This window comes from Kogia breviceps, chromosome 9 (genome assembly GCF_026419965.1).
Source record: "Kogia breviceps isolate mKogBre1 chromosome 9, mKogBre1 haplotype 1, whole genome shotgun sequence".
Lineage (NCBI taxonomy): Eukaryota > Metazoa > Chordata > Mammalia > Artiodactyla > Physeteridae > Kogia > Kogia breviceps.
This window is the reverse complement of record NC_081318.1, coordinates 84,279,414-84,297,338: the sequence shown is the minus strand read 5'-3', so window position 1 is coordinate 84,297,338 and position 17,925 is coordinate 84,279,414. Positions and strand designations below refer to the sequence as shown.

The window sequence follows — 17,925 nt, the reverse complement described above, 5'->3', positions numbered from 1 at the left end:
TAACAGTATTAGACCAAGGGATAATCCATCAACATATGGATTACTGTAGTTATTTCCTGGTGATACAGCTAAAAATAATACTCAAATAGGGCCTCAGGAATCACTAAAATTAATGTTTTAGGATTTTGTAAATTACCAAAAGGTACATATCATGTCTCATTATCCTTCATTGCATTATATCATGAATGTTTTATTTACATCTCAATTTAAAACAAACAGACTTACATGCAGGTGCCTGTCCTATGTAAAGTTTTACTGATTCTACACAGGATGAAATAACTAAATTTCCGAAGATGCAAAATTGGAGCTAACTCTTTCTACTTAATCCTTTATCATTTGGGGAAAGAATTACTCATCTGAGATTAATGAATTTTATGGTCATTAATTAATTTATTTTCTGCACCATTTTTACCATGATAGGCTGTTCTGCATTAATTTGCAAAAATTAAAGCACATACAGAAGCTGACTTGGAACATTTACCTATGTTTCTGGGTGCTTGGGTAAAGAGGAGTTTTCCCCTCTTCATTTAGTCATCTCTCAATCCACCATGGACCTGCTCATGCTAATGCCTTCTTACTGCCTCCTGTTCACAACTCATTCTTTCCACTGGAATGCTTGTTCTCCTCTCAAACTTCACTGGTCTTCAAGAAGACAGGCTAATGAGGAAAGGAACGTATTGCAAGGGCAGTCATACATAACTGTGCTACATCTGATGATCTCGACCACGGCTTCTTTCCTGCCTGCTGTTCTCTTCTCTCCAGGTCACCATGATATTATTTCCTCTTATTCTCCTGTTACTTTCATGGTCACTTTTTCTCCATTTTCTTGGTATATACTCTTTATTTTCCTACCGTTTAAATGAGCTCCCCAGAGTTAATTCCTTATCTGTATAGTTCCTAGACTGACCTCAAGAATTGTCATGGATTCAGCTAACACCTACATTGTTAATGACTCCTGTATCTACATCTCTAGCACAGCCCTCTCTGCTGAAGTGTATCTACAACAACACCCTCTTTTACTTATCCATCTGAATGGTCCACAAAATCTTTAACTCAGTGTGAGACAGACCTGGGTTGGAATTTAATTACTGTTTCTAATAGCTTCATGAACATAAGCTCAGTTTACACAGTTGTAAAATAGGGATAATGATTCTACCTCATTGGGATGCTATGAGGTTTTAATGAGATAGTGTATTTTAGGTGGTAAATTCAGCTTCTAATCATAACAGGTCATAGGAAAAGACAGGTGTGCTCTTCAGAAGGAATTCATTACTTCCCAAATCTGCTTGCTGATTCTATATTCCCTTGATCAGTGAATGGTACTTCTTTTCACCCCCTTGCCAGACCATAAATCTACAAAACACTTTAGACACTTTTCTTCATCTGCCTAACCTTCCCTCATCAATTTGTTATCATCAGGTCCTTTCCTCTTCCTAAATATCTCTTGATAATCTCTCTCAACCTCTGACTGCTAATACCTGTTTTAATTTAGGCTCTCATCAATTCTTGTCTATAAAAAAACAAAAGTCTCCTAACTGGCCTTCTTTCCTCAGTCTGTAATGTATCCTCCCACCAATACCAAAGAGATCTATTTAAGTGTATCTGGGCAGTGACTGAACTATGCTAAGGTGAACCCTAATAAGTCATGCCCTTGTATAACTTCTCCCCTTGAGTGCAAGTGGATGTGTGATTTGCTTCTAGGCCAAAGAATAATGCTAAATTGATGGTATGTCAATCCCATGATTATGCTCCATTGTATGATACCCCGTGTTAGCAGACTGAAGGAGCAAACTATCATGTTTTGAATGGCCAGTGGCAGGGAACTGCAGTGCCTCTTTCTTGCATCAGGAAGGAAATTAATTTTTCCCAAAACCATGTGAGTTTGGAAGAGAATTTAAACTCCAGAAAGGAATGCAGTGTGGTTTACACTTTGGCTGCAGCTTTGTGGGACCCTGAGCAGAGAGACCATGACCCAGGGATTAGGACTTTGGGGGACTCTTATTCTGCTTACCACATTAGTGAAAGAGAAAAATAAGCATACAACTAAGTAAAACATTTATGACTCTAAACTAAATAAAACATTTATGACTTACCTCAGAAAATCCAGTTTCAAATCTTTTTGGTTCAATTCACACTACACTTCATATTCTACAATGAAACCTTTCTTTCCATTTTTGACAATTTGAACTTTTCTCAGTTCCATAAAACTTTTTTTAAAAAACTGGCTTCCCACAAAGACCACCCTCACAACTGACACCTGGCTACACACCTCCTTTGGGTAGTCACATAGAGAGGGCCTGGCCTGGCTGGTTAGTGGGCTGTGAGTTTTTCTCCTGGGGACAAAGGCTGCCAAGTCCACCTCAGGGAAGCTTGGCAGCGCATCAAGAACAAGAACAGAGTGTGGTTATTTCTTCTTAAGATGCAGACAGAAGACTTCATAAATTAATGTCTTTAGGCTAGAAAATTTTCTTACATTCTTTTAAGAGTAAGGGGTTAAATGAAGGCAATATACGGATTCGGTTTGACTGTAGTTGTTTTATATTAGTGATTAAATAGTAAAAGAACCAGTGATAAAGAGCATATCGTTGCCATCTCTCCTGCTGAGAGGCACTATCTCCTTGTGTGATATTCTGAAATCTTCCATATCTATCTAATGAATATGCAAAATCTATTTTAAGTAAATAAAAACCTGCAAATTAGATATATGTGTTTTGGTGAGTGCATAAGACATTTTGGACGCAGATATAAGCCCCATTTCAAAACAAGTTTTAAAACGCACAAAGATTTAGTGATATATCAAAAAGTAAGATGAAGTACTATTCCATTTCTGTACTCTACTCTCCCCCCAAAGTATTACCTCCTTCACTCCTAAATATATGGCAACTGACATAAAAAGATATTACAATCACAGGTTAATTGGTTAATTCACATACAAATCCAGTCTGTTCCAAGTCTTTTCTGTCACCTTGTAAGATGTATCTCATTCACGTGTAAGACGTGGTGACAGCATGCAGATGGGCAAAAGTGAGTGATGTCATTCAAACAAAGCAAATGCTGATGCTAATGTTGAATGTCAATGCATCAGTAATATCTTCTTGACATATGTGGATGAAACATTTAATTCATAGTAAAATGAGACAATATAAATTAAATTACCTTAACTTCATAAAAGGAAAATATGTAAAGTGATGAAGGTAGGTGAGGTAATTAACTTGAAGAGGGTAAATGCTCAGGATGTGAAATCAGACAGCAAGAGGTGATATTCGGGTTGTATCACACCCTCAATATCTATGTGATCTTCACTTATCTGAGCTTCTGTCAAACACGATGGAGGACAAGTGCAACTCATTCACTCATTCATTCAAATAATATCTACTGAGTGACAACTTTGAGTGATGCACTATTCTAGGTACTGAGGATATACCAATGAATAAATCAAATATCTTTGCTCTCTATGGAGTCTACATTCTCACAATTCTTCGTCGGGTAGCTATAAGGGCTGGAGGTGATTCAATAACATATCTGGAAAAAGATAAGCACTGTAACTAACTAATTAACATCACTATAATAGTAATAAAATATTTCAGAAACTTGAAAAAGTATACTTATTTGCACAATAAACAGTATACTAAATAAGTAAATGGGTAATTCAGGCAAACTAGCAACACTAAAATTTGAAAAATAATTACGTGAGATTTTATGCTAGCTTTAAAAGAATGTATCTCTGAAGAGTAGCTTAAAGGAAAAGAATTATGCTTAAAAAACTTTTTTTTCAGCAATTATCCATATATTTATTTTTAACAAATTGTCTTTTTAAGGTAAAATTTAAATGAGAACATTTGTCTCTGGATTAACAATCACTATATGGGCTCTCTTCCATTTTTTTCTCTTCACATATCCCTTTTGCTACTCTTCTACATGATCAAGCAGTCATCACACCATGATTTATCATCTTTCTCCTGTCAATTCAGCCATCACTCCACTCTGTTCTATTAGTATTTCCTGCTGTGAAAATCCCTGTAGAATCCTTGGTAAACTCTCAGAAGTTTCCAGATTCTGCTTTGGAAAGCAGTAAACCACAATGTTATTAAAAACCACTGACTTATAAGGGGATTTGTTCCTTACTCCTAAGCAAAGGAGTGACACTCATGCACAGCTTCCAACTGACTGTATAGTCTTTTCTGAAGTCAAACGTACTGTTCCAGCTATCAAATTTTACATCTTGAGTAATTTAGGGAGTTCTTTAAAAATCAAAATGCCTGGCTCTGCAGTTCATTAAGTGTGCCATTCCAAGAGCTGTGACTGCCAGAACTTGTTAGTTGCTATGAAGGCAGTTATCCTGTAATGCTGCAAGGCAAAACGTATTAAGGTTTGAGTCACATATGTGGGCACATACTTCAAAACTCCACACTTTCAAAGGACTTATTGGAGCCCACAGTCCAACTTAGTACTCGTCCAGTTAAACAGACATTAAGAGCATGAAACACTACACACTATATAAGAATTTTCGCAGAGTAGCACACGTATTGAGCTTACATTAAAATATCATAATGACATTAAATCATCCTAAACCTCTAACAACCATTCACAAGAATACTCTCACTCTTTCATCAGAAAGCACATGGCATTCTGATTCATATTTAGTGCTAAAATGTAAATTGACAAAACGTGTCTGAAATTGACCGAGACACTTAAATATTTTCATAACTCCAGAGGCAGAAGGAAAACAGGCAAAAATCTCTTCACTGTGCATTATAGTTGGCTTTGAACAAATAGCCTGGATGTAAGCAGTAGGTGGCAAAGTTAAAATAGAAATGTTAAGCCTATGAGAACCCTTGCCTGCTGTTTTAAAGCCCTTCCTAAAATTTAAAAAAAAAAAAAAAAGTGTAAGGAACATAAAAATACCCATCACCCTAAATACTAAAAACTAAAAAATGAAAAACCCAAAATGCTACAGAGTATCAACAAATAATACCAAATTTTAGAAAGCACTTATTTTAAATTACATTTTTTTTCAACGTGTGCTCCTTTCTAGGGGATGTAGTAGCAGGAAGGAATGGGAAAATAATTAAGTAAACTTGGGGGCTTCCCTGGTGGCGCAGCGGTTGAGAATCCGCCTGCCGATGCGGGAGACACGGGTTCGTGCCCTGGTCCGGGAAGATCCCACATGCCGCGGAGCAACTAAGCCCGTGAGCCATGGCCGCTAGGCCTGCGCGTCCGGAGCCTGTGCTCCGCAATGGGAGAGGCCACAACAGTGAGAGGCCCGCATACCGCAAAAAAAAAAAAAAAAAAAAAAAAAAGTAAACTTGGTTTCTAGTTTAAGTTTTAATAGAATAGCAAGACATTTTTTACTCAAGATTAAAGAAGATGTATTTACATGAAGCAACATTACAAATTCTTGTATTATAGCTACATATTAGAAAATAGCTTCTTTCAGAAGTCTTAATTTTTCTAAAATTATATAATTATTAAATAAAACAGGAGTCAGCAAATTTTTTCTGTAAAAGGCCAAATAATAAATAATTTAGGCTCTTTGGGCTAAGCAGTCTCTGTGGCTACTACTCAACTCTGCTGTAGTAGCACAAAAGCAGTCACAGACAAAATGTAAATGAATGAATGTGACTGTGGTCTAATAAAACTTTACTTGTGGGCACTAAAATAGAAAAATCTTATGATTTTCACTGCTCATGTAACATTCTTCTTGTAATTTTTTTTACAGTCGTTAAAAAAATGCAAAACATTCTTAGTTTAAAGACCATACTTGCAGAGGGCAGTGGGCTAGATCTGGCCCATGTTGTAGTTTTATGATCCCTAGACTAGACATTGATAATGCAAACTAAGAAATAAAAGATGACAGGACAAAGCTTACTTTTCTTTCTCCCCTCCCTCCCTCCCTCCCTCCGTCCCGTCCTTCCTTCTATTTATTTACTTATAAATGTACATATGTACATACGTATGTATGTATTTGTTTGTTTATTTTGTCAGCTGACAGCACACAAAAACTAATGAGGCAGTCCTAGAAGGGTGGAAAGCCAGATTACCAGCCTCTCTAGCTCAGCCAGAGTAGTACACTGTAATGGACTAACTGTAACAGTTATAGGGCATTGAGCCCACACAACTACCAGGGAGATTCTGTGAACTACAAATCATTCCTAATAGTCAAAGTGGATACAGTTACAAGATACGTATTTGCACTCCAATGACCTGTCACATAAGTTTTTGCTATGGCAACTTTTTTGACAACCAATGTCTTCATCAAATTTCCTTGAATTCTCCATGAAGGTCCAGAGAAAAGGGAAGCCATGAGGAAGCCACACAACCAATGTCTCCATCAATTTTCCTTGAATTCTCCATGAAGTTTCAGAGAAAAGGGAAGCGAGAGAAGTTTGCTTCATTGTGGGAATAACTGAAGCATCATTATTTATTTATAACAACTAAAGGGCTATTTGATACTTGGGGATTTGACAACACCCAAGACATATTATATCCTTCCTAAGACATTTAGATAAACAAAGCTAAGAAATCCTGGGAACAGTGACCTGTGTTTCTCCTAAGTTCTGTTTCAGAAAAGGCTATTTTATTCACTTTTAGCAGCAAACAAGCACAGAGAACTCTCTTCTGACGAAATTTCACCAGAAACCCAAGATCTACTCAGGCAGAAAATAGTTCATCATGATATATTGCTTGTTAGTTTCACGAAAGTTGACATCACTTTTAAAAATTACAATGTGGTCTGATATAACCATGAGGATAAGGTTCAATGGTTAAGTGAGTTGTCATCTATTCAGAAAGGTGCTGTTGGCAGAGGCACTGTCATAACACGCACTTTCCTATTAGGATACAGTCTTCAAGAGACTTATGTGGCTTTGTAAGCAATCATTAGTGAAGCTTCCCACTACAATTAAAAACAGATGTCTAAATACTGTTTTTGAAAATGATACAAGTTTTTTCTTTTCTTTTTTTTGTTTAACATCTTTATTGGAGTATAATTGCTTTACAATGGTGTGTTAGTTTCTGCTGTATAACAAAGTGAATTAGCTATATATATACACATATATCCCCATAACTGGTCTCTCTTGCGTCTCCCTCCCACCCCTCTAGGTGGTCACAAAGCACTGAGCTGATCTCCCTGTGCTATGCAGCTGCTTCCCACTAGCTAGCTATTTTACATTTGGTAGTATATATAAGTCCATGCCACTCTCTCACTTTGTCCCAGTTTACCCTTCCCCCTCCCTGTGTCCTCAACTCCATTCTCTACATCTGCATCGTTATTGCTGTACTTCCCCTAGGTTCTTCATAACCGTTTTTCTTTTTTCTTTTTTTTTTTTAAGATTCCATATATATGTGTTAGCATACGGTATTTGTTTTTCTCTTTCTGACTTACTTCACTCTCTATGTCCATCCACCTCACTACAAATAACTCAATCTCGTTTCTTTTTATGGCTGAGTAATATTCCATTGTATATATGTGCCACATCTTCTTTATCCATTCATCTGTCGATGGACACTTAAGTTGCTTCCATGTCCTGGTTATTGTCCTTGATATTATATTGTGGTACATGAGTTTTTGATTTATGGTTTTCTTAGGGTATATGCCACGTAGTAGGATTGCTGGGTCGTATGGTAGTTCTATTATTAGTTTTTTAAGGAACTGCCATACTGTTCTCCATACTGGCTGTATCAATTTACATTCCCACCAACAGTACAGGAGGGTTCCCTTTTCTCCACACCCTCTCCAGCATTTGTTGTTTGTAGATTTTCTGATGACGCCCATTGTGTCTAATGATTAATGATGTTGAGCATCCTTTCACGTGTTTGTTGGCAATCTGTATATCTTCTTTCGAGAAATGTCTATTTAGGTCTTTGCCCATTTTTGTATTGGATTTTTTGGTTTTTTGATATTCAGCTGCATGATCTGCTTGTAAATTTTGGAGATTAATCCTTTGTCAGTTGCTTCATTTGTAAATATTTTCTCCCATTCTGAGGGTTGTCTTTTCGTCTTGTTTATGGTTTCCTTTGCTGTGCAAAAGCTTTTAAGTTTCATTCAGTTCCATTTGTTTGTTTTCGTTTTTATTTCCATTTCTCTAGGAGGTGGGTCAAAAAGGATCTTGCTGTGATTTATGTCATAGTGTTCTGCCTACGTTTTCCTCTAAGGGTCTGATAGTGTCTGGCCTTACATTTAGGTCTTTCATCCATTTTGAGTTTATTTTTGTATATGGTGTTAGGCATTGTTCTAATTTCATGCTTTTACATGTAGCTGTCCAGTTTTGCCAGCACCACTAACTGAAGAAGCTGTCTTTTCTCCATGGTATATTCTTGCCTCCTTTATCAAAAATAAGGTGATTATATGTGTGTGGATTTATCTCTGGGCTTTCTATCCTGTTCCATTGATCTATATTTCTGTTTTAGTGCCAGTACCATGCTGTCTTGATTACTGTAGCTTTGTAGTATAGTCTGAAGTCAGGGAGTCTGATTCTTCCAGCTCCATTTTTCTTTCTCAAGATTGCTTTGGCTATTCGGGGTCTTTTGTGTTTCCATACAAATTGTGCTATTTTTTGTTCTAGTTCTGTGAAAAATGCCATTGGTACTTTGATAGGGATTGCACTGAATCTGTAGATTGCTTTGGGTAGTATAGTCATATTCACAACGTTGATTCTTCCAATCCAAGAACATGGTATATCTCTCCATCTATTTGTATCATCTGTAATTTCTTTCATCAGTGTCATAGTTTTCTGCATACAGGTCTTTTGTCTCCGTAGGTAGGTTTATTCCTAGATATTTTATTCTTTTTGTTGCAATGGTAAATGGGAGTGTTTTCTTAATTTCACTCTCAGATTTTTCATCATTAGTGTATAAGAATGCCGGAGATTTCTGTGCATTAATTTTGTATCCTGCTACTTTACCAATTTCATTGATTAGCTCTAGTAGTTTTCTGGTAGAGTCTTTAGGATTCTCTATGTATAGTATCATGTCATCTACAAACAGCGACAGTTTTACTTCTTTTCCGATTTGGATTCTTTTTATTTCTTTTTCTTCTGATTGCTGTGGCTAAAACTTCCAAAACTATGTTGAATAATAGTCGTGAGAGTGGGCAACCTTGTCTTGTTCCTGATCTTAGTGGAAATGGTTTCAGTTTTTCACCATTGAGAATGATGTTGGCTGTGGGTTTGTCATATATGGCCTTTACTATGTTGAGGAAAGTTCCCTCTATGCCTACTTTCTGGAGGGTTTTTATCATAAATGGTGTTGAAATTTGTTGAAAGCCCTCTCTGCATCTATTGAGATGATCATATGGTTTGTATCCTTCAATTTGTTAATATGGTGTATCACATTGATTGATTTGCATGTACTGAAGAATCCTTGCATTCCTGGGATAAACCCCACTTGATCATGGTGTATGATCCTTTCAATGTACTGCTGGATTCTGTTTGCCTTATTTTGCTGAGGATTTTTGCATCTATGTTCATCAGTGATATTGGCCTGTAGTTTTCTTTCTTTGTGACATCTCTGGTTTTGGTATCAGGGTGATGGTGGTCTTGTAAAATGAGTTTGGGAGTGTTCTTCCCTCTGCTATATTTTGGTAGAGTTTGAGAAGGATAGGTGTTAGCTCTTCTCTAAATGTTTGATAGATTTCACCTGTGAAGCCATCTGGTCCTGGGCTTTTGTTTGTTGGAATATTTTTCATCACAGTCTCAATTTCAGTGCTTGTAATTGGTCTGTTTATATTTTCTATTTCTTCCTGGTTCAGTCTCAGAAGGTAGTGCTTTTCTAAGAATTTGTCCATTTCTTCCAGGTTGTCCATTTTATTGGCATATAGTTGCTTGTAGTAATCTCTCATGACCTTTTGTATTACTGCAGCGTCAGTTGTTACTTCTCCTTTTTAATGTCTAATTCTATTGATATGAGTCTTCTCTCTTTGTTTTTTGATAAGTGTGGCTAATGGTTTATCAATCTTTTTTTTTTATCTTCTCAAGAACCAGCTTTTAGTTTTATTGATCTTTGCTATGGTTTCCTTCATTTATTTTTCATTTATTTCTGATCTGATCTTTATGATTTCTTTCCTTCTGCTAAATTTGGGGGTTTTTTTCTTCTCCTTTCTCTAATTGCTTTAGGTGTAATATGAGGTTGTTTATTTGAGATTTCTCTTATTTCTTGAGATAGGACTGTATTGCTATAAACTTCCTTCTTAGAACTGCTTTTGCTGCATCCCATAGGTTTTGGGTCGTCGTGTTTTCATTGTCATTTTTTTCTAGGTGTTTTTTTATTTCCTCAGTGATCTCTTGGTTATTTAGTAGTGTATTGTTTAGCCTCCATGTGTTTGTATTTTTTACAGATTGTTTTCCTGTAATTGGTATGTAGTCTCTTAGTGTTATCGTCAGAAAAGATACTTGATACGATTTCAATTGTCTTAAATTTACCAAGGCTTGATTTGTGAGCCAGGATATGATCTATCCTGGAGAATGTTCCATGAGTACTTGAGAAGAAAGTTTATTCTGTTGTTTTTGGATGGAATGCCCAATAAATATCAATTAAGTCCATCTTGTTTAATGTATCATTTAAAGCTTGTGTTTCCTTATTTATTATCATTTTGGATGATCTGTCCATTGGTGAAAGTGGGGTGTGAAAGTCCCCTACTATGATTGTGTTACTGTCAATTTCCCCTTTTATGGTTGTTAGTATTTGCCTTATGTATTGAGGTGCTCTTATGTTGGGTGCATAAATATTTATAATTGTTATATCTTCTTTTTGGTTTGATCCCTTCCAAAGAAGTGTCCTTCTTTGTCTCTTGTAATAGTGTTTATTTTAAAGTCTATTTTGTCTGACATGAGAATTGCTACTCAAGCTTTCTTTTGATTTCCATTTGCATGGAATATCTTTTTCCATCTCCTCACTTTCATCCTGTACGTGTCCCTAGGTCTGAAGTGGGTATCTTGTAGACAGCATATATACGGGTCTTGTTTTTGTATCCATTCAGTCAGTCTATGTCTTTTGGTTGGAGCATTTAATCCATTTACATTTAAGGTAATTATCGATATGTATGTTCCTATTACCATTTTCTTAATTTTGGGGGGTTCGTTATTGTAGGCCTTTTCCTTCTCTTGTGTTTCCTGCCTAGAGAAGTTCCTTTAGCATTTGTTGTAAAGCTGGTTTGGTGGTGCTGAATTCTCTTAGTTTTGCTTGTCTGTAAAGGTTTTAATTCCTCCGTCAAATTTGAATGAGATCTTTGCTGAGTAGAGTAATCTTGGTTGTAGGTTTTTCCCTTTTGTTACTTTAAATATGTCCTGCCACTCCCTTCTGGCTTGCAGAGTTTCTGCTGAATGATCAGCTGATAACCTTATGGGGATTCCCTTGTATGTTATTTGTTGTTTTTTCCTTTGCTGCATTTAATATTTTTCTTTGTATTTAATTTTTGATAGTTTGATTAATATGTGTCTTGGTGTGTTTCTCCTTGGATTTATCCTGTATGGGACTCTCTGTGCTTCCTGGACTTGATTAACTATTTCCTTTCCCATATTAGTGAAGTTTTCAACTATAATCTCTTCAAATATTTTCTCAGTCCCTTTCTTTTTCTCTTCCTCTTCTGGGACCCCTATAATTCGAATGTTGGTGCATTTAATGTTGTCCCAGAGGTCTCTGTGGCTGTCCTCCATTCTTTTTTCTTTATTCTGCTCTGTGGTAGTCATTTCCACTATTTTATCTTCCAGGTAACTTTCCGTTCTTCTGCCTCCATTATTCTGCTATTGATTCCTTCTGGAGCATTTTAAATTTCATTTATTGTGTTGTTCATCACTGTTTGCTCTTTAGTTCTTCTAGGTCCTTGTTAAACATTTCTTGTATTTTCTCCATTCTATTTCCAAGATTTTGGATCATCTTTACTATCATTACTCTGAATTCTTTTTCGGGTAGACTGCCTATTTCCACTTCTTTTTTTTTTTTTTTTTTGGTCTGGTGGGTTTTTACATTGCTCCTTCATCTGCTGTGTGTTTGTCTGTCTTCTCATTTTGCTTAACATACTGTGTTTGGGGTCTCCTTTTTGTAGGCTGCCAGTTCATAGTTCCCATTGTTTTTGGTGACTGCCCCCAGTGGCTAAGGTTGGTTCAGTGGGTTGTGTGGGCTTCCTGGTGGAGGGGACTAGTGCCTTTGTTCTGGTGGATGAGGCTGGATCTTGTCTTTCTGGGGGGTAGGGCCACATCCAGTGGTGTGTTTTGGGGTGTCTGTGACCTTATTATGATTTTAGGCAGCCTCTCTGCTAATGGGTGGGGTTGTGTTCCTGTCTTGCTAGTTGTTTGGTATAGGGTGTCTAGCACTGTAGCTTGCTGGTTGTTGAGTGGAGCTGGGTCTTAGCGTTGAGATGGAGATCTCTGGGAGAGCTTTCTCTGTTTGATATTACATGGAGCCGGGAGGTCTCTGGTGGACCAATGTCCTGAACTTGGCTCTCCCACCTCAGAGGCACAGGCCTGACACCCAGCCAGACCACAAAGACACTGTCAGCTACATGGCTCAGAGGAAAAGGAAGAAAAAAAGAAAGAAAAAAATAATATAAAATAAAATAAAGTTATTAAAATAAAAAATTAAAAAAATTAAAAAGAAAAAAATTAAAAAGAAAAAAAAGGAAGAAGAGAGCAATCAAACCAAAAAACAAATCCATCAATGATAACAAGTGCTAAAAACTATACTTACAAAAAAAAAACAAGAAAAAAAATTGGACAGAGAGAACCCTAGGACAAATGGTAAAAGCAAAGCTATACAGACAAAATCACAGAAGGAAGCATACATATACACACTCACAAAAAGAGGAAAAGCAAAATAATACATATGTTGTTGCTCCCAAAGTCCACCGCCTCAATTTTGGGGTAATTCATTGTCTATTCAGGTATTCCACAGATGCAGGGTACATCAAGTCGATTGTGGAGACTTAATCCTCTGCTCCTGAGGCTGCTGGGAGAGATTTCCCTTTCTCTTCTTTGTTCACACAGCTCCTGGGGTTCAGTTTTGGATTTGGCCCCGCCTCTGCGTGTAGGTCAACTGAGGGCATCTGTTCTTTGCTCAGACAGGACAGGGTTAAAGTAGCAGCTGATTAGGGGGCTCTGGTTCACTCAGGTTGTGGGGAGGGAGAAGTACAGAATGCACGGTTAGCCTGTGGCGGCAGAGGCCAGCATGACGTTGCAACAGCCTGAGGCACACCGTGTGTTTGCCTGGGGAAGTTGTCCCTGGATCACGGGACCCTGGCAGTGGTGGGCTGCACAGGCTCCTGGGAGGGGATGTGTGGATAGTGACCTGTGCTTGCACACAGGCTTCTTGGTGGCTGCAGCAGTAGCCTTAGCGTTTCATGCCCATCTCTGGGGTCTGCGCTGATAGATGCGGCTCGCGTCCATCTCTGGAGCTCATTTAGGTGTTTCTCTGAATCCCCTCTCCTCCTGCACCCCAAAACAATGGTCTCTTGCCTCTTAGGCAGGTTCAGACTTTTTCCTGGACTCCCTCCCAGCTAGCTGTTGGGCACTAGCCCCCTTCAGGCTGTGTTCATGCAGTCAACCCCAGGCCTCTCCTTGGGATCCACCAAAGCCGGAGTCTCAGCTCCCAGCCCCCACCTGCCCTGGCGGGCGAGCAGACGAACCTCTCGGGCTGGTGAGTGCTGGTCGGCACGGATCCTCTGTGCGGGAATCTCTCCGCTTTGCCCTCTGCACCCCTGTTACTGCGCTCTCCTCCGTGTCTCTGAAGCTTCCCCATGCCCACCCCCATCCCCACCAGCCCCCCTCCATCTCCACTAGCGAAGGGGCTTCCTAGTGTGTGGAAACTTTTCCTCCTTCACAGCTCCCTCCCAGAGGTGCAGGTCCCGCCCCTATTCTTTTGTCTCTGTTTTTCCTTTTTTCTTTTGCCCTGCCCAAGTAGGTGGGAAGTTTCTTGCCTTTGGGGAAGTCTGAGGTCTTCTACCAGCGTTCAGTAGGTGTTCTGTAGGAGTAGATGTATTTCAGACGTATTTGTGGGGAGGAAGGTGATCTCCACGTCTTACTCTTCCACCATCTTGAAGGTCTCCAAAATGATACAAGTTTTAATTTTTTAAATTAATTAATTAATTTATTTATTTTTGGCTGTGTTGGGACTTTGTTTCTGTGCGAGGGTTTTCTCTAGTTGCGGTGAGCGGGGACCACTCTTCATCGCGGTACACGGGCCTCTCACTGTCGCATTCTTTCTTGTTGCGAAGCACAAGCTCCAGACACGCAGGCTCAGTAGTTGTGGCTCACGAGCCTAGTTGCTCCACGGTATGTGGGATCTTCCCAGACCATGGCTTGAACCCGTGTCCCCTGCATTGTCAGGCAGATTCTCAACCACTGCACCACCAGGGAAGCCCATACAAGTTTTTAAATACCAACATAAAAAGTCTATGTAAAGGTGCCAGATACTTATGTGGTAAGAAAAGCCAAAGAATTTGTGCAAAAGCATGTTTCTTACTGCCTTCTATCTAAATAAACCCTGCTGAACAGTTTATAAAGACTAGAAAATTCCATCCATGAAACCTACATATTTTATGTAGACTTTCATGAAAAAACAACCTGAATGTGATATCAGAGTCCACCTTTGAGGAACAAAAACACTAACTGGAAAAGATATCTGCACCTCTATGTTCACTGCAGCATTATTCACAAGAGCCAAGATGTGCAAACAACCTAAGTGTCTGTTGACAGATGAATAGAAAAAGAAGTGTGGTTTAAAATATTACTCTGCCTTTTATAAAAAGAATGAAATCTTGCCATTTGTGACAAGATAGATCGAAATTGATGGCATTATGCTAGGTGAAAAAAAGTCATACAGAGTAAGACAAGTATCGAATGCTCTCACTTATATGTGGAATATAAAGAAACAAAAACAAAATGAAAAACCACGTTCATTACCAGACGTGGAGAGAGGGAGAATTAAATGAAGGCAATCAAAAGGTACAAACTTCCAGTTATAAGATACTAAGTACTAGGGCTGTAACATATACCACCATAGTTTTGGGATGTACTACAGTTACATTGCTGTATGATATATATGAAAGCTGTTAAGAGAATAAATTCTAAGAGTTCTCATTAGAAGGAAAAAATGTTTTTTTCTTTCTTTTATTGTATCTATATGAGATGATAGATGTTAACTAAACTTATTACAATAATCATTTCACACTATATATGTCAAACCATTATGTTGTGTACCTTAAATTTATACAGTAATGTATGTCAATTATATCTCAATAAAACTGGGGAAGAAAAGAGTCTATATTTAAGACAGCCTTCAAAAGGAAAATAAGAAAACAGTCATTTTTTTCTGAGTAATATGAGACATTAAAGAGAGGTGTGACTCTAAATGACCCCTTCACTTAAGGAAAAAAACATTTTTTTTTCAAATGCAAACTCCACATTGGATGATCAGAATCAAGGTCAAAAGAAACTCTTTATAATTATTGATATGGAGGCAACATCTTTGGAGAACACAGTTTTATGCAAGTGAAGATTAGCTTTTGCAATCAGTTATGAATTCATTTCATTGCATGTGTAGCAATAGATATAGTTATGATTTTCAGTTCATCTTGACAAATATTTACTGAGGTTACCCAGTACTGTGATATGCTTAGAGAGAAATGATACATCAAGGAGAAAAAGAACCTTGAAAGGAATGTGTGGTAATGAATACAAATATGGGAGACTGGATTAAGCATTGGTTAAAGAGTTTTAGAAGTGAATAAACTGAGTTTGAAGCATGATGCTTGAAATGTTAACGTGTCCTACAACTTGTGTTACCTAATAATACATTGTAAATGCAAATACTGAGCTCACAAAATGGCAAGGACTAGAGACACACATTTGGGATTGTTTGCACAGACTAATTAAAACCAAATGAATGAATGAGATGGCCAAAGAATACATAAAAATAAGAGGACCATGGAAAGAACCTCAGGAAACACCTACACTCATGGGGAGGAGAAAGCCAGGCTATGGAAGGAAACAGAGAGAACTGCTAGAGACAGAGGAAAATTATGTGCCTTGTGGCTGAAGCAACAGGTAGGGTGATTCTAAAACGCCAAATGAGGCAAAGAGGATATGGAGGCATTTCAGTGGTTAAAGGATTTTGGATTTTCTTATCATGGGAACACTGAAGACCTTGGCGAAATCAGCAGTATAGCAGAGGTGGCAGTAGGTGAAGGTATAGGCCTAGTTTCATTTGCTGGCATAAGGTTTCTAAACCAAGGATTCAATGGGGGATGAAATGGAAGAATAAAGTATATAATAATATAATTGATGAAGAAATGTCCTGGAGATGCCAGGAAAGCATAGATGGCTCCATGTGTTTATGAAGAGGTCACAGAATTTGTTTTAGTTGAGAGAACACTCATGCTTAAAATTTCCCATTCCTTCTTTCATCTCATTACCTTATTTCACCACAATACATGCCAGGAACAGTTCTAGGTGCTTTACATATATTAACCCATTTGTTCCTCACCACAATCCTATAAAGTAATTTATCTTAACTCCAGTTTACAGATGTAGAAACTGAAGCATGGAGACATAAAACACCTCAGAGTCAGACACAAGTAAACACTGGAGTTTTTCTGATTTCAATATCATGCCCGTAGCAAGTACGCTCTTTTACTACACATTAAGCCAGTTTGAGCTCAAATACTTACCTGTTCCGAGAAACAGAACATGGTATCTACCATCGGCAGCATTCACTCGATCCACAGCTATTTTTGTGTACTTATAGTCAGTGCCTGTACGAACCATCAAAGGTCTTCTGTGGATTGGGTAGATGGAATTGTACATGAGAGGGTGGTTCCGAATAAAAGTGACAACATCGTCTGGGAACTCCTTGGTGGTTCGCATATTGGGTGTAAATGCTCCTCCTGGGCACTAAAAAAAATTTTTTAAAAGACTAAGTTAATACAATAATGGCTTTATTTTAATAATAATCAGAAGACCTCTATTTTTCAAAATACTTAGAAGCTCAAGCTGTTGTAAGTATATTTGCTATCGATTGAGGAGAAAACTGCATGACTATGCATAGTACTATCTGTAGAAAATGAAAATACAAGGTGTATAATTTGATCATTTAAATAGGCTAAGTCCACTTATCCCGCAGTTTGTTTTCAGAGAGGAGCTGACACCATTTGGTATATGGTATACATTTTCACCCTTCTCATCCATCACTTTTCTGTTTCACATTCTGTGCCAGGTCCAGTGTTGTTAGACAAAAAAATCTTGTGGATATAATCTAATGCTGCTACTGGCTAAAACAAATTAGATTATCATTATCAAATTCAATCAGAACTCTAACCTGCGAGAGTTTTATTCTATCTGATCCCCTCTCCCAAAAGAGGGCTCTCCACAGTTGGAGCTTGGATTGGATATGGTAAACTAGACCTTATAATTTCCCTCTGGAAAACACTCCAGTGACTTCCATTACTCTTGGAATAAAATCCCAACAGCTTAGCCTGGCTATAAGCCCCTGAATGTCTGGCCTGCATCTGCATCTACCCCTCCCATAGTTCTTTCTCTTCCTGAGCCTCAAGCCAGCTCCCGCTCTAGGACCTTGGCACTTGCTCCATGGTTTTCTCTGTTGCCTCATTCAGCTCTCAGTTCAACAGTTCCTTCCTTAAAGGTGATGACACGTACAAAAATAGCTCCGCATTGCCACCTCCACCCTCCATCTCCTTAGTTTGCTTTATTTTTCTTCACAGCTCTATTTACCTGTGTGTAATATATTTGTTGCTTATATCTTTATTGTCTGTTTCTTCCTCTACAATGTAAGCTGTGAATTAGTCTTAACTGGGTATATTTTGTTCATGATTTCACCCTCAGACCTATAATAAAGCTGAAGAATATTAAATATTCCACAAAGAGTAGTTGAATGAGTGAATGACTCTATTATATCTGGCATCCAATTTTGGTGCAGGGG

The 17,925-nt window shown here is 38.0% G+C and overlaps 1 protein-coding gene across 2 annotated transcripts in view; it reads right to left on the bottom strand.

The window, feature by feature from the left end:
• SEMA3C (semaphorin 3C) overlaps positions 1-17,925 on the bottom strand; it is a 196,596-nt gene that overhangs the window by 42,972 nt on the left and 135,699 nt on the right. For both annotated transcript variants that reach the window (XM_067042728.1, XM_067042727.1), the window contains exon 12: positions 16,658-16,880. In XM_067042728.1, the coding sequence (XP_066898829.1) occupies positions 16,658-16,880 (223 nt within the window). The remainder of the gene's footprint in view (positions 1-16,657; positions 16,881-17,925) is intronic.